Raw genomic sequence first — 21,298 nt, 5'->3', positions numbered from 1 at the left:
CTTGCCCTCAAAACAAGCACATGAAAGAAGTTGATGACCATAAATAATTATTTTCATTTATTTTTCTACACCTAAGAAATGAAATATGAGACAATGAATTTATTATGGGAAGATATAAGTAGTCCACCTAACGTTGTTCTGACCTATGTGCACAAGAATGTCTGATGTGTGACTAAAGTGTCTCCGAGATGAAAACATCGAACTCTCGAGGCATCACCTATAAGGCAAAGAGGGGGTTAATGCTTGATACATCCACCTCAAGCAAAGGGAGAGGTTGGTGCCCAACCTAGCTACCTCGGGCAAAGAGGGGGTCAACGCTCAACCTTTCCACCTTAAACAAAAGGGGAGGTCAACACCTAACTTACTCACCTCAGGTAAAAAGAAGATCGATGACTAGCCTATCCACCTCGGGCAAAGAGGGGGTCAACACCCGACCTCAACAGCCCAAGCCAAGGGAGAGGTTGGTGCCCGACCTACCGACCTCAGGTGGAGAGCGGGTCAATGTCCAACCTCTCCACCTCAAGTTAGCCTCGAGAGGGTTGGGTTTTTCTGACCTATGTGTCTTAAACAGTCTCACATTAGTTGGGTCGGGCTTTTTTGACTTGATTTGACTTGTGCTTTTGAGTGATCTCTTCAGGTGGGTTAGGATTTTCCGACCAGCATATCTCAGGCACCTCTTCCTTTGTGTCTCCTACGATAGTGAGCTTCTTCTCACTTGAGTCAGATTTTCTTGGCTCACATACCACTAGCTTTTTCTCACAAAAGTCAAGTTTTTCTGACTCATGTGTCTTAGACACATTTTGCTTTATGCCTCTCGTCATGATGGATTTCTTTTCATTTGAGTCGGGTTTTTTTAGCTCACATATCCTAAGCACATTTTGTCTTATACCTTCTATGATTGGTAGTTTTTTCCCATGTAGGTTAGGTTTTCCCGACTAGCATACCTTGGGCACCTCTTTCTTTATGCCTCTCGTTATGGCATGCTTCTTCTTGTAAGAGTCAAGTTTTTTTTGCTCACACACCTCAAGCTTCTTCTCATGAGAGTTGAGTTTTCTTGACTTATGTGTCTAAGGCATAATTTGCCTTATGCCTCTTGTCATTGTGAGTTTCTTTTCACATGAGTTGGGTTTTTTCAACTCACGTACCTCGGGCATATTTTGTCTTATGCCTTGGCCATAGCGAGTTTCTTCTCATATTGGTTGGATTTTTCTAACTCACACATCGAGCACGTTTTACCTTGTGCCTCCCGTGATGATGGGTATCTTCTCATGCAGGCTTAAGTTTTTTGACTCATGCACCTTACGCACGTTTTTCCTTGTACCTCTTATCATGATAGATTTTTTTTATGCTTTTCGAGATAGTCTTTACACATCATCCTTATACATTCCAAGATATCCTTTTATTAATTAATATCTCTTCGGATTCGACCTGAAAGGATATTTATCTTCAATATGGGAGGTGAGAGATTGACCCCCTCTCTATAAATCCTCCTTAGCCATGGAGGTGAGGCTCATTTTTTCATTTGTGCGTCTATGATCTATTTTAGGATTTTTCTTGTTCTTAGCTTTGGTCCTCCTCTCTAAGGCAAGTTGGTCTTTGGTTCTCTTCTTGAAGGCAGGTTGGTTCCTAGGAGTCTCGACCTTTAAGCATATTAGCTCTTTAGCACCTCGACTTTCCAACAACTTGATCCCGAAGAATTTCTTTTGCCTCTGTAGGTTGGGACGTCATTCTTTTTTCGCACAAGCCCCTCCTGATCCCACAACCACTGAATAGCCGAGGAGGTTGGTGCTCCATCATCGAATAGCCCAGGGGCAAAGGAAATTCTGACCTCCCTTTCATCGGAAGAGTCTATCTTAAAGAGAAGAAAAGTTGGTTCCTTTTCAAGTATAACGATAGTTTCTTTGGCTTTTCCACCGCTTATTCATGAGCCATCACCCAAAGTGTCAACCCTAATCTAGTTCAACCATCCTTCCACCATTGGTCAGCCAATGAAGAATAAAGGTGTGAAGAAGGTGACCTATCCTCGATGGGTCGAGGAACCCAAGATAAAGCACATTACCAAAGAGGAACCGAACGATGTGCCTCCTACCCCCGAGGCACTAGCATTTTAAGAGGATCTCCAAAACTCAAGTTCTTACTTGAGTAGAAGAGAACAGTGACAAATGTTAGTATTTGATGTGTGTAAGGGCAAGTCTTTGCCTTTCATAGCACTAAAGATAGTCAACTTATAGGATCTAATTCCAAACACATCGTTACAGCCAAGATGGGAGGGCTTACAAGAAGGACAAAAAATATGGAGCAATGTCGAAGCTACAAAGCAATACTACTAAGGGTCCCCCTACTTCGGGATAGCAAAGCAGCTCTATCGCTCTCCCTTAGAGGTTTTGCTTAATACAAATTACCATAATGAGGTCCTGGTAAGTTAAGGGTATTGGATTGCCCCTTTAGTACTTTATTATTATATCATGGCTAACTCCTTTATCTTTGACTTGCAGGATTATCATGACGCCATGATCCTTCTTGTTCGCGTGTGGGTGGTTGGCTCCCTTATTAATCAGTAGTCTTTTATGATCAATAATCTTCATGAAGAGATGGAGGAGCTAAAGAGGGAGAGGAGAGACCTGACATTTAACATCGAAGCAAAGGCTTGGAGAGCTAAGCTAGTGAGGTTGCTGGAAGAGGTTAAGTAGTTGAAGATGGTCCACAGCAACAACCGCAACATGAAAGATAAGTCATTGCGACTTAATCAGGAGTTGAACTTAATGATGATCTACAACTTTAAACTTGTTAATGGAAGACAAGCTAGATGACTTATCCCTCACCCACTTGTTGAGTAAATGGGTGAGAGATATTTTTTTATCAACATAGACGATAAGGATAAAGATAGATTATAACTATTTACTTTCGATCCATGCCCGCCAGTAATATTGTTTTATCTCCTTCTTCCAACTTAAATGTCACACGAAAAATATAAATATAAATATAAAATCTACTACGTAAAATGTTAAAATATAAATATAAATATAGAAAATCATCTTTGTTTATGGGCTTACCTTTGGTAGATTAAAATTTTATTATAATTTTTAATTTTATTTCATTCGGGTGTTTGATTTGCAAAGATAATAATGAGCAGCTAATTCTACAAAATTGTGGAATTATTAGTAACATAAAAAAGCACCTTCATATTAACCATCTCCCACAATATTTTCTTCGTATCTTCTACACACAACTAAATTACATGTACACACGCCGATCTGCGAGTACATAAAATAGTATTACTGTATCTTATAAATATGGACTTAGACAGAGGCAGTCTCCGTTCCAAAAGCAAGTCCGAAGAGCCTCAGTACACCATAGCACGCGGCCATGGCCATCCAACCTCCAACCAGCACCCTAATGGAAGACTTCCGAAGGCTCGCTCCGCCTAACAGCGCACCGGCTGCTCCGAATCCCGCCAATCCCAAGCTCGTCACCGCACACACCACCGCGATCCTGATCCCCCAAGGCTTCACGAAGCCGCCCGCCAGCAGAGGCAGAAGCGCTCCCGCCCCGAAAGCCAAGGCCGAAGCCGCTGCCGCCTGGAACGGGCTCGGCAGCCTCCGTCTCTTCTCCTCGCTCGTCTCTTCCACCCCTTTCACTTCCTCCTCCCTCTTCATCTGAGCCACCTCGATGTCATACTGGGCGTAGACCGACACGAACTCGCCGATGGCCATGCTGCATGCGCCGGCTACCAGTCCGGCCAGACCGGACACGAGCATGGCCTTGGACGCCTGGTTCACGGCGCCGACGCCTATCATGAGGGAGGCGACCGAGACCAGGCCATCGTTGGCTCCCAGGACGGCGGCACGGAGCCATTGTCCTCTTCTGGTGTAGTCGATGGACTCCGGCTGTGTTTCCGTCGCAGGTGGAGTGATTATACGAATGGAGTGATGCACTCCCTCCTCGTTCTGACTCAGAGAAGGAGAGTAAGTTGCATGGACTTGGGAGGAGATCGTAGAGGCCATCGTTTAATTCTCCTTCCCGTATAGATATAGAGAGAGCTTCAAAGAAGAAGAAGAAGAAGGTGTGGGGAGTGTGGAAGGCACACGCAGAAGAGGGTCCATATATAGAATAGGAACACTGCTTGCGTGATGGGTCGGGGGTGGGGTGGAGTATACATGTGGGGGAGTTATTCTCGCAAACGTCGCGTGGGAAGGGACGAAAGCGAGGAGAGTTAAAGAAACGGTGAGGAGTCATCACCACCAAACGACCTGAGTTCTTTATCAAGTGGCGCTTTCGCCCACCGGAGGGAGGTGAGACTTGCGGCTGCTGCCATCCAATGAGCTTCATGCGCGAAGAGAATCCACCGAGAGGAAACCTTCACATGTAAACAGCTAAAGCTTCTCTATTGGCCACCAGTTAACTCCTTCGGCTAACCATAGATTATACGACGCGTGCTTTGCACGTTACTCCCTCTCTCTGATCTCTAATCGAAGTCATAAACATGCATGGATTCTTAGTAACGATGAGAAATATCGGAATAAACACAGATTAAATACTTAGTAAAAGAAAATATTTGAAGAAAGTAAACATGGAGAAGAGTAAGAACAATAAAGATGAGATTTGAACTCATGACATGATCTTAAACTCTTACCAGCTAAGCTAGTTAGCACGAACAATAATAATATATCGAATGAGGTTTCACTAATATTACTCTCACATTAGCAAAATATGAAAAAGTCAAATGATATATATAATCTTACATTGCAAATCTTACAGTTTAAGATGACATGAAACATGTCATCGACGTATATGTCCAAAGATTACTATGTCAGCAACGTGAAAGTGTATTTTCATATAGTGCAATAAACAAACCCTTTTTTCCTCTTCATTTAACAGTGAAGTCATTTTTGTAGTATCGGGCTCAGAATTGGGCTTGATTTGACATTTAGTCGGCCCATTAAATATTAGTATCCATGTTGGGCTTGGGTTTTCCATTGAAGCGGCCCATACGATGCACCTCGCCGTCGCCGACCGCATCGCCTCCCCGCGACCTTTAATGCGACGGGGGGTTAATGTTCTCAACGATATCGACCTCTTTCCCCTTCGCTTTCCCAGATTATTCTCTGTCTGCATGTAGAGAGACGAATGGAGCAAGAAGTAGACGAAGGAAGAGAGGCATCCGTCGTTACGGACGGGGTGCTCTACGAGATCCGCCGCCACGCGACGGGGGATTTCCCGTCGGATTCATCTCTCCCACCGGTCCCTTCCCTTTTCATCTCGTTTTCTTTTGATCTTGCCCTGCTACACCATCTCTTATCGTCTGCTGATTTCCTCATCCCTCTTTACGCGTTTTGCTTGTTTCGATCCAGGTCGGTGACAGTTCCAGCGGCGGATTGCTGTCGTATCTCTCTCTTCGAGGTATGATTTGTCTACATCCTGTGATCACCTTCGCTCTTTTGCAATTCTCCATGACTCGAATTAGGGTTCTTTAGGTTGGTGTTTGATGATGATGGAACGTATGTCTTTGGGTTTAAAGTGGGATAGGTTGCGAAGATATGGTCTCCTTGTTACTTGGGGTTGGGCAAGATGATATAGGCTGATGATGTCATATCTCAGCCAAGATCATTTGATAGAACGTATGTCTTATTGTTGTCGCATCTCTCTCTTCGAGCTATGATTTGTCGAAATCTTGTGATCACCATCGCTCTTCTGCGATTCTCCATGACTCGAATTAGGGTTCTTTAGTTTGGTGTTTGATGATGATGATAGAACGTACACCTTTGGGTTTTAAGTGGGATAGGTTGCGAAGATCTGGTCTCCGTGTTTCTTGGGGTTGGGCAGGATGATCTTGGCTGATGATGTTGTTTGACTATTATTTGATGAAGGTGTGAACCAACTTAAGGAGAGGTGGTACGGGTACAGCAGACCAAGGGCAAATAAGAAGAGGGTATCGCTTTTTGTCTCCCCCGGTGGCGAGCATGTGGCTGTTGCTGCTGAAAATCGAATTACCATTTTGCACAAGGATGATGACTATATGGAGCCTTGTGGTGTATTTACATGTAAGTTAACATAAGTTATTTGATGGGAGTACTGTTGCTTTGATACTTTTGCATCATATTTTTTTGAATATTGTTTTGACACACTCCTTTTCTTTTAACTTGATATTCTTAGGTTACCTTCATGAATACATGGTTGATGGTGTTGTTTTCTTTGTCATGGTTTAGAAAGGAATTGTTCTGTTTGTGTTCCTTGAATTGCATATTTTGATATATTCTTGTTTTGGATTGAAATTCTAAGTTTGTATTATACAGTCATATCTCTTGATGTTTAAAGTTGTTCTATTTTTTGTGTTTTCTAATTATCTATAGTTTATTTTTAACATTTTAATATTTTCATCAAACATGTTTTCTAATTGATTCACCCAATAGTCTGATCAGCAATTCAGTGACCTAAGGCTTGGCTGAGTTACCATCCAGTTTGGTTTTAATGATTGTGATGAAATCCATGGATGATCTTACTCATTATAACTTTTCTGACTATGAGTTATACTGAAGTAGCATTATTGCCTTGCAATACTATACTCGAAATAGAGTGATAAACCCATTGCAGGATCAAGCACGAGCAATTATGGAAGTCTGAAAACCAGGGTCTCTCATTTTGGGTGAACTTTGGTCATCCTCTGAGTTCTAATGATTGTGATGAAATCCATAGATGATCTTGCTCGTAACTTTTCTAACTATGAGTTATATTGAAGTAGCATTATTTTTATCTTCTTTATCCTTTCTCTATGCATATTGGATACATAGCTTCAAGTTCTATACTTGTATCTCTCTTGGAGCAGGCAATTAGCTTGTTATTTCATATACAAAATTTCATGCTGCAGTCTATGTTGTAAATATGATAGTGTATCCACCATTTTGCAAATCGAGTGTAGCTTAGTGATGAGATATGTAAAAAAAAATAGATAGCTTCTTTCATATACTCCTTTTTTCACATTGTGTTATCAGGCAATGATATGCAAGCAGTCTTCAACAGTGGAGCTTGGGTAGAGCCTTTGGGAGTTCTTGTCATAATCGATGACATGAGTACACTCTATTTCATCAGAGCAAATGGGATGGAAATAACAAGGAGAACGAGGGTTCAGCTGAAGTTATCTTCTCCTATCATTGACCTTTTTGTACAGGAAGACCTAAACTCAAAGAACACTTCCTTGTAAGTTGCATATTTGAGTACTTAGTCTAGTACCTGACTATGTCTATTGTAGAGTGAATGTCAAATATCTTACATTCATAGGGTTAAATGAAGTGAGGTTTCTGGCAGGTGTGGCATCTCCATTATTACAGCGGATGGTTTGATGCATTACATTCAGATAACGGAAGAGCCCAATATATGTGTACATCAGTTACCTACTTTGAGGGGTCGCTTACATTGTGGACAGTTGCCACATATTACGTGCATGGATTTTCATCCTGATCTTTCTTTGGCAGCTGTAGTCTGTGACTCCTGTGTCTCAGTGGACTCTAAGGACCGTTCTGGTATGGTTGCACATATTAATCTCAATATGAACTCCATTTAAAAGTTCTTTAAAATGTAGCACGTTTTACAAAACCATCAGTTACGATGGAGCAGAACACTAATGTGATTTGTGCTGCTGTATTTACTCGTTTGTCTAAATGTATGGATGAGGACAGCTAATCTCTTATTTAATGAATTCAATTTGTTTTAGGAGAATATTCCCTGTTTGTGTCTCGAGTTAAAGCAAATTCAGAAATAGAGCTACTTGTTTCTGGTGATAAACTGGAGGGATCATTTGCTTCTCCCAAAGGATGTTTAAATCACTGCAGTCATCCAAAAGTGGCAATATCACCCCAGGGAAAATATGCGGCTACTCTGGATTTTATGGGTTGTGTAGATGTTTTCAAACTTGATCTTGAACTACATTCTCTTTCTCTTCTTTCTTTTCCTGCAAAGCAAAAATCAGAGAAAGCAGATAGTTTAGCATTTGAAAAGAAGAAATGCTTCTTTGATGTTGTTGATGTCAGTTGGTGGGCTGATAATATTCTCATTCTTTCCAATATGAATGCCTCTATCACCATGTATGATACCCTTAATTGTGTAAAAGTTTCAGAAAATGATCCCATATTTTGCATGCCACTCATCGAAAGAGTCAAGCATCATCAAGGATTTGTTTTCATCTTGGAGAATGCATCATCTGGTAGTATGTCAGTAAATTCCCAGCAGATTGAGGATGTCACTAGTGGAAATTACATTGAACGAGATGCTGCCAGATCAAGCTGGACTCTGATGTCATTTTCTGAGAGATCTGTTTCAGAAATGTATACTATTTTGTTAAAAAGTCAAAAATACCAGGATGCATTGGAGTTTGCTTCTCATCACAGATTGGATACTGATGAAGTTTTCAAAGTACAGTGGTTGGATTCTTTCCAAGGCATCCCTGAAATTAATCTATACCTGTCAAAAATTAAGGATATGGTGTTTGTACTGTCAGAATGTGTAAATAGAGTTGGAACGACTGAGGATGGTGTGCAGGCTTTACTTTCTCATGGGCTTCGTATCAGTGACCGGTATGAATTTTCAGATTCTGATGTCAGCGACTGCAGCTCATTCTGGAACATCCGGATGTTTAGACTTCAACTGTTGCAGTTCAGGGACAGATTAGAGACATTTATGGGGATAAATATGGGAAGGTAATTGACTTCTTTGATTTCTGATGGCAAGCATATTCGTTTTCTGGATTTGTTGCAATATAAATTTTATTTGTATATTTTACTGATCTCAATCTCTATCTGTGATGCAACCAGATTTAGTTGCGGTTAAGAATTTTTTTAATAATTCTAGGTTCTGTCGAGGGAGTCAGGTAGGAATCTTTTGGAAGCGCAGTTGGTTGGTGATTTAAGAAGCTTGGATCCACAACATAGAAGTCCTAGGAAAGAACAGTTGATTGGTGGTTTAGTTAGTCAAGTTCAGATCCTTAGTGGCTAAATGTATCGTGTTGCCATCAGTAGCTCTTATTAGTAAGGAGACCTACAAGGGCTCAAAGGGTCCAGAATTAGGAGAACATCACTGAGAACGACAGCAATGATTTTTCCTCATTATAATCTGGAAAGAAAATCAATTTTCATGCAGTGCCATAATTGGTATATACGGTTTATCATGCTAAGCTACAGTTACTGGAATGTGCAGGTTCCATAATGCATGCAACATATATGTGAGCCTTATTACCTCCATGCTAAGTGTCTTTTTCACTGAGAAGCAAAATGATATTAGCTAATGCAAACATATCAAATACGTTTGCTAGTCCAAATTTTACTCTGGTAAATGTCCCTATATCTTAAATTTAGAAATTCTGTATGTCTTTTCATTAGCATTAGGCTCTCTCACACATCTGTTCTGTGCTGTCACTGTTTATGTCCCAATAGCAAGAACGTTGAGAAAAAAACTGCCCCACTAGCATGAATCAGAATTTTGTTTATGTTTCTGTTTATGGTACCTTAAGATTGAGTTTAAGTTCATTAGAAAAAGACAGTTGCAGTTCAAAGAAAACGCTCAGATCCATTTGATTTTTGCTATTCATCTACTTGGATTTTCTTTAATCATACTGGTTTTAATTTTTTCGTGCATTTACCTATTGATTTCATTTTCTTTAGGTTTTTGGCACAGGAATATTTCAAGTTTCGATCTATGCCTCTCACTGAAGCTGCTGTAGCTCTTGCTGAAAGAAGCAAAATTGGGGCCCTTAATTTGCTCTTTAAGCGCCATCCATATTCAGTTTCTCCAAGGATTTTGGACATCTTGTCTTCTATTCCTGAAACAGTTCCTGTTGAATCATATTGTCAGCTCCTACCAGGGATGTCTCCTCCTAGAACAATTGCTTTAAGAGATGCAGACTGGGTAGAGTGTGAAAAGATGCTGTCCTTTTTGGACACATTGCCAAGTAAATCAGAAAAGAGCAACCAAATTTTTACAGAAAATTTACTGAAAATTTGTACAGGCTATGTTTGGCCATCAGCTTCTGAACTTTCTTCTTGGTACAAGAACAGAGCTAAAGATATTGATAATTTGAGTGGACAGTTGGATAATTGCTTTTCTTTGGTTGAAATTGGATGTCGCAATGGTATTTTGGAGTTGCAACAATTTCTGGAAGATATCTCATACTTACGTCAAATAATTTATTCTGACGGTTTTGATGAAGTATTTACTATGAGTCTTGTCACTTGGGCGCAACTATCAGACTACGATAAGTTTAAAATGATGCTCAAGGGAGTCAAAGAAGACATAATAGTTAAAAAGCTGCGGGAAAAAGCCATTCCCTTTATGCGGAACCGATGTAAGTTGGAGGCTTTTGATTTTGCTGATGAGACAAAGGCTGGTGATAAAGAGTCATTTCTAATTAGATGGTTGAAGGAGATTGCTGCAGAGAACCGTTTAGACCTATGTTTGGCAGTCATTGACAAGGGTTGTGGGGACTCACCGATTGATGGACTATTTAAGGATGAAGTAGAAATAATAGAAACAGCACTGCATTGCATTTATTCATGCACCCTTACAGATCAGTGGAATGTGATGGCATCCATTTTGTCAGAGCTTCCACGAAATATTTTAAGAGATAATTTGTTTGCCACCGACGAAGATTTTAGTCCAAGGCATGCTAATCAGTATTTTGAAACTTCAAAAGTTTCTTATGTGAAGTATGGCCTGGGAGGTTCCACTTCAGATGATTCTAGAGGATCTGATGGCAAGTCGGACATTGATGCAACTGCTGCTAAGGTGGAGAAGAGGATAAAAATTGCAGAGGGCCACGTGGAAGTTGGAAGATTGATGGCATATTATCAGGTTGGATCATTTTAGTTGCATATCGTCAAGTTAGTAGATCGAAGCTGTTAGTGGTACACTAGGAAGATCTGAAATTTATCTAATAAGGAATCGTAACAGCATATTCTTTGATTCCTTTTGCATGATGAATTATATCTTTCTTTATTTTTTTTAGGCCTACTAATAATAAATGTTTATACGAGCTACTGCCTTATCATGGAAGCTTACAAGTGCGATTCAAATATTAATTATATCTACTTGACTAATGAATAATTAATATTTATGCTTGCTTGCCTCTTGCTTTTGCAGGTTCCAAAGCCAATATCTTTCTTTCTAAGTGCTCAATCTGATGAGAAGAATGTGAAACAACTTCTTCGTCTGATTCTGTCGAAGTTCAGCCGTCGACAGCCTACCAGATCAGATAATGATTGGGCAAGCATGTGGCGTGATTTGCTATCCTTCCAGGAAAAAGCATTTCCTTTTCTTGATTTAGAGTATCTTCTAATAGAATTTATTAGAGGGCTCCTAAAAGCTGGAAAATTCTCCCTTGCAAGAAACTACCTTAAAGGGACAGCCTCAGTTTCTTTGGCTCCTGGAAAGGCTGAAAATCTAGTCATTCAAGCAGCAAGAGAATATTTCTTTTCAGCTTCTAGTCTGTCTTGCAGTGAAGTGAGTATCATGCACCAAAATTCTGTGTTGTGCATATGCTATTATTTACTTAGTAACATGGATTTTTTACTTTATGGGGTGCTGATTTTAGATCTATACTTCTATTATTATGGTAAGCATCTGGTAATATCATATGATACTTATGTGCCATGGTTACCTAAAGCTTGTTCTAGCCGATCTTGCTTCTGTTATGTATAAAAATGTAGAGTGAATGTTCAATTGAAAAAAAGGTTAAGGTGTTTAGATTACAGAGAAACGTCGTTTGGTAATATTGATAAGGGTCACTGTTTCATCATTTGGATCAGCTTAAGCAGCTTGGAGTACACACTTTACTGTGCCATGCAAGAACTTATGGTCACAGTGTACCCTAAATAAGTTTTTTTTTTATGTTGTGGTCCTGTGGATAGTATTTTATTCTTGCTTCATTGATGCAAATACATCTGCATCTGGTTGATCTGAAAATTTTTCTAATTGACAGGTCTAAAAGTTGATATCTGTTTGCTTGTGCACAACTGTAAACACCCATGCAGCCAACCATTTTTGTATGAAAAGACCTCTTATCTTTCTGCTTAGACTTTAGACCTATTCGATGAAGATGATAACTAAGGTTTTCTTAATGTAAAAAATGGTGCATATGTTTGCATGGTTTATTTATTTGTGATAAATTGTTCTTATGTTAGTTGCAAACCATGTTGTGGATTACTAAGCTGAAATTATACTACACATCTGTAACTTGTTCAAGGTTGAACATCGGTTATGTTGCTTTATATAAATATCCTACCTTTTTGTAATCCATATTAGGACACTTTTAACCCTCTTGCAGATCTGGAAGGCTAAAGAATGTTTAAGCCTCTTGCCAAGTAGCGAAGCTGTTAAAGCAGAAGCTGATATGATTGACGCTCTCACTATTAGACTTCCAAACCTAGGGGTGACTCTTCTACCCATGCAGTTTAGACAGATAAGAAACCCAATGGAAATCATAAATATGGTGATCACATGTCAAACTGGTGCTTATCTAAATGTAGAAGAGCTCATTGAGATTGCCAAACTTCTTGGTTTGAGCTCCCCAGATGATATAGCAGCTGTAGAAGAAGCTGTGGCCAGAGAAGCTGCAGTTGCTGGTGATCTGCAATTGGCTTTTGATCTTTGTCTAGTTCTTGCAAAAAAAGGCCATGGATCCATTTGGGACTTGTGTGCTGCAATTGCACGGGGTCCCCATCTTGATAATATGGACTTGAGTTCTAGGAAACAGCTGTTGGGTTTTGCTTTAAGCCACTGTGATGATGAATCCATTGGGGAACTACTGAATGCATGGAAGGAGGTAGATACACATGTTCAATCTGAGAATTTAATAACTTTGACAGGCACTAATCCACCAAGGTTCGTTAGCAAAGGATCTTCAGTGTCACCACTTTCTGTATATTGCACTCCTGACATATTTGACCTACCAAATGGCTCTAAGCCTATGCAACATGTATTGTATCCAGATGGTGGAAATGATGATGATCAAGTTCAGTATAATCAAATCAAAGATGTACTTTCGAGAGTCGGCGTCGATCTATTGACCGATGATGGCATTTGTTGGGACACTATTTTAAGAGAAAATAAGAGAGTCCTCTCATTTGCTGCTTCAGAACTTCCTTGGCTTCTTGATTTGTCAGAAAGAGAAGAATATGGTAAACTATCTACTCTTGGGGCAAGACATCAAGTTTCTACAAGAATGCGAGCATTGCTAAGTATTCTCTGCTGGATGGCTGGGAATAATATTGCTCCAGCTGATGATATGATCAAGTCTCTTGCCAATTATATTATGGAACCTCCTATCACCGAAGAGGATGATGTCCTTGGATGCTCATTTTTGCTGAATCTTGTGGATGCTTTTCATGGAGTAGAAATTATCGAGGAGCAGCTAAAAAGAAGAGACAAATATCAAGAAATATACAGCATCATGAACATTGGAATGGCATATTGTTCGCTGTACAATGCTCAGGAAAAATGCTCAAGTGCTGAACAAAGAAGGGAGCTGTTGCTGCAAATGTTTCATGATAAGCAGGCATCCTTCTGCTCAGGTATATTCCTATAATTAGTTCATAATCATTTTATGTATGCCTATTCTAGTATTACATCATGCATTTAGTTCGAAGGATGTCTCGTGACTTGCATGATGATTCTAATTTGAGGTCATTAGAATTTCATTAAGGTTGGGAGATTGTGGCAGTAAAAATGACAAAATACTAGTTTGTTATGCATAAAATTCATATGACACGGACTTTTGAGTCTTAAGTTACAAAATCATGTTTTGATTTTCATATACGTTTAAATTAGTTAAAGAAGATCTAAAGGATGAGATCAACACAGTCAGCAATGACATTTCTTCTTGTTGGTGATGCTCACTTCTTTTCACGTCTTTTTCAGATGCAATGGTACAGATAGACAAGGTGACATCAACATTTTGGAGAGAGTGGAAGATAAAACTGGAAGAGCAGAAAAGACTTGCAGATCATGTAAGAGATTTAGAGCGAATAATGCCCAGAATAGAAGCTGCTCGCTTTTTATCTAGGGATATGGAGTACATAAAAGGTGTTATTTTCTCCTTCATTGATTCCGTAAAGCTGGAGAAGAAACACATTCTTAAGGAAGCAGTGAAGTTGGCAGACACTTATGGTTTGGACCGCATTGAGGTATTTCGCTTCCTCCTCCCCTGCATTTTTTCTTATTACATGTGCTAAGCAGTAGCAACTTTTTCTTTTTTTTTCCAGGTAATATTGCGTTTCTTTGGTTGTACCCTTATTTCTGAACATTGGGGAAACAACGATATTCTGGCAGAGATTTCAGAATTTAGGAATGACATTGTCAAATGTGCCAATGGAGTTATTTATATGATTCACTCAGTCGTCTACCCAGAGATTGATGGGCGCAACAAGGAAAGACTTTCCTACATGTATAGCATACTCTCAGCTTGCTACTTACGCCTAAAAAAGGTTGAAGACCCAATGCTAATGACATACCAAGAACAAGGACATATGCATATACTCGAGCCGTTCCAATTTTACAAAGTTCTTGAACAGGAATGCCAAAGGGTCTCCTTCATTGAGAATTTGAACTTCAAAAATATTGCTGGTTTGGATGATTTGAACTTTGAGCATTTTAATGAAGAAATCTGTAATAACATCCATGAACCTACAGTGGAAGCTCTAGCAGAATTGGTGCAGGTTCTTGTTGGTATTTATGATAATTCACAAGCCAAGGGTCTCATATCAATGGAAGGTGTCTACAAGCACCATGTCCTAGGTATTTTGGCATCTTTAGAAGGTCGGAATGAAGCTAGGTCAGATAGTATAAAAGCTCATGAGTTGCAAGCTCTTTTAATGGGAATTGAGCTGAATTATGATAAATGCAAGAAGTATGTTAGAGCTCTTTCAGAAGCAGATATATCATATATTGTTGGGAGATTCTGCACTCTCTGTTTTCCTAGTAATTTTTCACGGAGCCTACCAGAGGAACTTGCATGGAAGGATTGTCTTATTGTTCTTTTGACACTTTGGATCAAGCTGGTTGATGATATCCCAGAGAAGTTAACCAGTAAATTCTCTGAAGAAAAGCCAGTCTGCACTGGTACCAATAATCTTTTAAGATGTCTGGAAGTGTTTAAAAGGATTTTAATTGATGATGAGATTTCAGCAAATCAAGGATGGAATACCATTTCCAACTATGTTGTACATGGTCTTATGGATGGTTCAATATCACACGTGTCATCCTTTTTAATAGCTATGATATTTTCAGGGTGTCCATTTAAATCAATTGGCGAAGCATGTTATGAAGAACTGCTTTCAGAATTCTCCGGTCAGAATACTACATATAAATATCTTATAGAACTTTATACGAATCTGGTGGATAGGGCCCTAGCAGACTTGAGCATGCAATTTGACAGACACCAGAATTTGCATTACTTGTTGTCGTCTTTGAGCAGATTGGCAGGTAATTATGTGGAAGAACTTAAAATGATCAGATCAGAAGTCTGGGTAAAGCTGAGGGCATTTTCAGATAATATGCAGTTACCAAGTCAAACTAGGTTATATGCGTTGCAGCTAATGCAGTGTATCACAGGAATAAATCTCAAAAGCCTTCCAGATGAAATTGTCTTCGAGGTGGAACCTTGGGAAGGTTGGGATGAGTCTATCTGCACAAAGGTCACTGGAACTTCTGAAGGAGCTGAAATCTCTAGTAGTATTACAAGTACTTTGGTCGCATTTAAATCGACTCAGCTGATTGCAAAAATTTTACCAAATATTGAGATCACTCCAGAAAACCTGATGACCCTTGACTCAGCTGTCTCTTGCTTCTTACATTTATCTGAAAGTGTTACGACTGTTGAAGATCTCAATGTTCTACAGGGTGTTTTGGAAGAATGGGATGAGTTCTTCTCTACAAAGATGGATAAGGAAGAGCAAAATGAATCCCCAAAAGAATCAAACAACTGGAGCAGTGATGAGTGGAATGATGGATGGGAAGAGCTAGTTACTCCAGACGTAAAGCAACAGGGATCTGTATCTGTTAAGCGCCTTCATGCTTGTTGGATGGAAATCATCAAAAGGCTCATTGGACTTTCTGAACTTCATCGTATCATGGAGTTGCTTGATAAATCATCACTAAAATCTGATAATGTGCTTCTGAATGAAGAAGAAGCTCATTGCTTGTTTCAGCTGGTGGTTGGGATGGATTGCTTTATGGCCCTTAAATTGCTCTTGCTGCTCCCATATGAAGCTCCCCGCTCTCAGTGCTTACGTGTGCTCGAGAATAATCTAAAAACTGGAAGTATTTCAGATGCATCTAGTGCAGCTGATTATGAGCTTCTTGCTATACTATTATCAGCTGGGGTTGTACATGATATTGCCAACGATCCATCTTTCTGCAAAGTATTCTCATATGTCTGTTATTTAGTTGGTCTTCTTGCTCGGCTGCTACAGGAAGATCTGCTTAATTCTTGGGAGGGTAATGGAAGTAGACCTAAACAAAATCAGTTATCAATATTTAGCAGAATTTTGTTGCCATTTTTCATATCTGAGACTGTATGTGGAGGTCAGCCTTTGATAGCTGGGTTTATTGTATCAAGGTGGATGCACACACACATATCCCTTGGTGTGATTGATATTGTGGAGGCTAGTCTTAGAAGGTATTTGGAACAGCAAATCCTCCAAGTACAGACTTTAGTTGGTCATGAGTTTGGTTTTGCAGAGGATTCCTCTGGAGTCTTAGTGTTTACTTATTCTTGTTTAAGACATAAGTTGGGTAACCAGCTGCAATCTGCATTATTGGCCCTTCCTAAGATTGATACTAGATAAGCATTGTGATAGAATGGTAGAGTCCATTACTGCTATTGTTCATGTACTGGGAGGTCTCCCAAACTGGTCACTGTAGTTAACAACTTTGTTTACAAGAATGCTAGAATCTATAGATGAGAAATCTTTTTAAGGCTAATTGTTGATGCGAGCCAATGTGGCCTTGATATTAAGTTGTGTCTAAAATTCATCTCGTGGATTTAATGTTTAAACTCTATTGTTTTACATATTTAAAATTTTTAATTTGTATGAGTAAGTTGATATTAGACATCACAGTGCATCATGTGCTTTGCATTTTAGTCGGGGATACCTTTCCTTCTTCGTTTGTTTCTTTGCTATTGTTGAGCTTAAATCCCTGCAAAGTTCAAGTTGTTGCTTCCGTGTCTGTTTTATGACATTAACTTAATGATAACTCACATTATAGAAGTTTTCCCATCAAGATATCCAACCTCTTACTTCCAAGATCGAAGGATATTGGAATCTTGAATCCAAAAGGTTTATGTTTCATCTCTTTACTGTTTATTTCATTTGGTCATGTTTCATCATCGATATTTAGTGTTTCATTTTTCAGATTTTTTAATGATTTGTTGTCAGCAAAAGGCTTCTTTAGTTGCTCTTTGAAAACTCCTATCATGTTCTTTTAATAATTTTGAAAAAAAAATAATACTTTAATAAATCAAATTTATTATGTTTTTCCAAATGAGTGTCAATGTTTTTCTTGTTTTTGGACAGGAGTGTATTGTTTGTTTTAGTTCATGGCAGAAGATGCTAGCTGGCATGTTCTTATTGATCGTCAAACAATAAGCAGGGTTGGTTTTTTTATTCTGTAGGTCATATTTATGAACTTCTCTTTCCAATGCTTTAGTTGGAAGTTCTGTTTTTCTGTCATTCTATTTTTTGAAAGATTATGTAGGGAATATTCTATCATAGTTTCCATCTATTTCTCATACTTCTATGTCATTTCCATTCATCTACATGGAAAATTGTTCTTACATCGGTGGACATTATGGTTTATTAAATCCAACATGTCCATATTCCTTTTTTGGGCTTTGAAAAGAAACATGTCCATAATCTGTGGATAACTCCTTTTCTGGGCTTTGAAAAGAAACATGTCCATAATCTGTGGATAACTACTTTCTAGAGTTCAAATCTACTATGGACCTGTAATCTATATCTAAATCTTACTTCGAAAGTGCTTATGCGGTGATTTTTTTTTTTGGGTCAACTTGAAGGTTATTTGTTTCAAGATAAATTTAGTCATTGAACAGTTATTGATCGATATTGGAATTGTTATTTTTTAGTATGATTAATTGAATATCAAAGAATATTCTTTCCTTTTCTTATCCTAATGTTTGAAGGTCATGCTAAATTGAAGTATAATTGGCCCCCATGAAGGATGCCATGTTAACTATCTATTTGAGTGGCAAAAAAGAAGATATTTTTTATGTGATTCAGTAGCTTTTGCATATGTTTAGAGTGCAGGAACAGCAGCCAGATGTGCATGATGCTAAGCGATGTGACTGCTTATGTAATCACCCAAGCGATGTGCAGATGCCCAACGATTTGTTTATGGCAGGCGCTGTTAGTCTAATAAATGATCTAACGAACCTGTCATATTGAAGCTGATTGATATAGGGGTATGTAAGAGATGACCTGTAAGTTCTTTTACGGCATACATAATACTTTCCATTTCTGTTATGAATTTGCAGGATCAGATTTCTATTTCTTGGATCTGTAAATGAACCAAGAAAAATGATAAAGATTCTTTTTAGTTTACTACTGTTTCTTTGTATTTGTATGTGCGGTAGTATCATTGATGTAGTCTATGTTAGACAACCATCGAGTCTTATTGATGCTCTGCACCACTGTCACGTTACTCTGCTGCCGTGCATGGCATTTTTTTTGGCATCTCAGCATGTTTCGCAAATTACTATTTATCTTTTTTTGTGAAAAGAAATTATGACTACACATTAATATCTGCTTTATTGTTATGAGTTGTTAGTAATGCATATATCTTAGTTGAAGTCCTGTCTATCGTTCATGGTGATTACTAATGTAGCTCATTCTGGTTTAAGCCATGCAGAAATTTCTTGAGATCTTATCATATTCACACTTTTGGTTCAGTTGCAAAACTTTTTCCTGAACCATAACTTAATTATGGTTCAGGAAAAAGTTTAATTAGGAAAAAATATAAAAGGTTGATTGAAGTTCTCAAGGTTTGTGTCTCTGAAAAGGTTTCCATGCTCATAGTTCTCCTGCTCCCCATTGTCATGATTAATATGCATGAGTAAGGTTTCCATCTTACTTATTTGGATGGCACATTAGGTGCAGTTTTGAGCTGCTGCTTTGATACTAATGCTCTATTAGCTGTTTCTAGTTTTAACTTATTTTGCAGCATAGAGCAGATATGGTTTGAGTTAAAAATGTCGGTTTTGTATTGTGCATCCATCGATCAAGTATTTGTTGTGTTGCAGTCCTTCAGCGGTATTTCTTCCTTCATCTTACGGTTTTGCTCCAGCCGTTGCCCGACCGACTCTTGTACTGCAACAAGCAGAGGATTCATTGTAAGTTTTCATCAGTATTTACACATCATCTGTTGGATTCTAATTTGATATGCCTTTACCTTTTGTTAGCAGCCATGGTTCCTTTCTCTCCCTTGCTACAGAGAAGGAAGATATAAGCTGTGGTGTCTGTCTGTCTGTCTGATGGAGAATGCAATCGATATATCCAAGACACAACAGATTGCGATCAAAGTAGGTAAAGCTTCTTCTCATAACGAATGTCTTGAAGCCCTACTACATCTGCAACATGTTTAGATCTGACTTTTACTCTAAATTTTTTTTGTTTATTTGCTTGTTTGATCCTCTATGTTTGTTGCATTCCTACATGATGTGGTAACCTCGGCAGATGAGTTCTATTTCAGTATGGATTTACAAGTATTATTTTAAATTTCATAAATGTTAAAATTCCTCAACAATTGATGATCAGAATAATTTCCGAAAAGCTATGATAATTGAAACTCAACAGTAACCAAAAGAAAATTTTGCGATGTTTTTGACACAAAGCAGCGTTCTTATGATTACAGAAGACAATGGACGCTGCTGCTGCTGCTGCTAGTTTGATTCCAGCTGCTAAACCCCCTCCGCGGCAACCTCCTGAGCCTGAGCCTGAGCCTGAGCCCGCTCTTCTGGGTTGGCGTCAGCGCGGCAAGTCGGGCAGGAGCTCCTCGCCGCCAGCCACCGGTCGATGCACCGGACGTGGAAGCCGTGGTTGCACGCCGGCAGCACCCGGACGGGGTCGCCCTCGCAGAATTCCGCCAGGCAGATGGCGCAATCTGCCCCCATTCCGGCCAGCATCGTCCCCGCCGCCGAGAATAGCATCGTCGGCGTCACTGCCGCTGCAGGCTTCTCCTCGGGCTCCTCCGAAGTTCCGCGGCGGTGGCGGCGACAGAAGAGTAGGCGGATGGCGGCGCCGAGCGAGAGGGCGAGGAGGATGGTGCAGAAGAGCGCGGCGAGGACGAGGGCCATGCTGGCGCCGAAGTCGCTGGCCCCGGAGTAGGGCCCCCACTTGTCGCTGGTGGCGTTGCTGGCGCTGGCCCTTGTGGGCGGCGGAGGGTGTAGGATCGCGTCGTCTGCGTGCGGGACCGGCATGGTTGTGTGCTCCTTGGAGCTGCGGGAGGCGGCGACGGGGAGAGGAGAGTTCGCCGCTGCTTATCTCGTGTGTTTGATTTTGGCTGCAGTGGTTGCATGGTGGACATGGTTTAGCTGGCAAAGTAATTATACGACCAGGTGAGATTACTTTTGGTTCGTGCTTTCTGTTTCCAAAAGCAAAAACACCAAGGAACGGTGAAAATGGCTGTTTTCTAAACGTACGTCTTTCGTTTCTGACTCTAATTGTATTGTTTCTGGGACCTTCCAGGGGGAGCAAGGAACAGAATCTCGAGATGCCACCATGGGATCTGTAGCAAAATGTTCACCGAGTTAATTCTCGGAAGCAAAGAAGCTCTTGGGAGGGGAAGAAGGGTAAACTCGTATCTATATTTTCCATTAATTTTCATCAGCAGAAGTAAGCAAAAAATTCCAATCTTTCATAGCAACCTTGGAAATGACAGATATTGTTACTAGTTGGTGTAGGTGAACCAACCGCTTGCCATAATTAATTAGCATGCACCTTGCACCTCATGATAGGCTCATTTAATACCCCCCATTTTTTTTTTAAGTAAACTATTTGTTGACTTTTCACAGCATAAAATTATTATTTCATGACGTTACTGTGACGATCAAATTTCATTCTCTACTGATCTGTTTGTTACAGAGCTTCTTAGTTTTACTATTGATTTTGTTTTTGCACGTAGGAGCATGCTATCACTTGTTCTTATTCTATCACAATCGTCGTGTAAGGACAAAAGAGATGAGAGTCCACAAGATGTATCAGGTGGGTCACACTAATTAATGAGAGACCCAATCAATCAACAA

General features: G+C 39.7%; 3 protein-coding genes across 9 annotated transcripts; 1 reads left to right on the top strand and 2 right to left on the bottom strand.

Annotated features, from left to right (window-relative positions):
* Positions 1 to 3,192: 3,192 nt before the first annotated feature.
* Positions 3,193 to 4,042, bottom strand: LOC103992892 (vacuolar iron transporter homolog 2-like). The gene has a single exon (XM_009412792.3). The coding sequence runs from the start codon at positions 4,002 to 4,004 to the stop codon at positions 3,300 to 3,302; it is 705 nt and encodes a 234-aa protein (XP_009411067.2). The 5' UTR covers positions 4,005 to 4,042; the 3' UTR covers positions 3,193 to 3,299.
* A 977-nt stretch (positions 4,043 to 5,019) lies between these two features.
* LOC135598710 (MAG2-interacting protein 2-like) lies at positions 5,020 to 20,046 on the top strand. Of its 7 annotated transcripts, none has more exons than XR_010481671.1 (15): positions 5,060 to 5,241; positions 5,352 to 5,400; positions 5,868 to 6,041; positions 6,990 to 7,194; positions 7,303 to 7,517; positions 7,709 to 8,690; positions 9,651 to 10,836; positions 11,125 to 11,484; positions 12,308 to 13,553; positions 13,900 to 14,165; positions 14,244 to 16,657; positions 18,299 to 18,460; positions 19,298 to 19,387; positions 19,460 to 19,576; positions 19,909 to 20,046. XR_010481671.1 is itself a non-coding variant. In XM_065092942.1 (11 exons), exons 1-11 carry the CDS (start codon positions 5,128 to 5,130, stop codon positions 16,824 to 16,826), a joined length of 7,380 nt encoding a protein of 2,459 aa, XP_064949014.1. In that variant the 5' UTR covers positions 5,020 to 5,127; the 3' UTR covers positions 16,827 to 16,962. The 7 variants fall into 7 exon arrangements, 1 of the variants encoding a protein (XP_064949014.1); XR_010481674.1 differs by having other exon boundaries at positions 19,457 to 19,576; XR_010481673.1 differs by having other exon boundaries at positions 18,299 to 18,478.
* On the bottom strand, positions 19,805 to 20,610 carry LOC103992917 (RING-H2 finger protein ATL79). The gene has a single exon (XM_009412835.3). It carries the CDS (start codon positions 20,471 to 20,473, stop codon positions 19,955 to 19,957), a length of 519 nt encoding a protein of 172 aa, XP_009411110.1. The 5' UTR covers positions 20,474 to 20,610; the 3' UTR covers positions 19,805 to 19,954.
* Between the last annotated feature and the right edge of the window lie 688 nt (positions 20,611 to 21,298).

The sequence above is a fragment of the Musa acuminata genome, chromosome BXJ2-1 (assembly GCF_036884655.1).
Source record: "Musa acuminata AAA Group cultivar baxijiao chromosome BXJ2-1, Cavendish_Baxijiao_AAA, whole genome shotgun sequence".
In the NCBI taxonomy this organism is placed as follows: domain Eukaryota; kingdom Viridiplantae; phylum Streptophyta; class Magnoliopsida; order Zingiberales; family Musaceae; genus Musa; species Musa acuminata.
The sequence above is the reverse complement of the archived record's forward strand: the minus strand, read 5'-3'. Positions and strand labels throughout refer to the sequence as shown.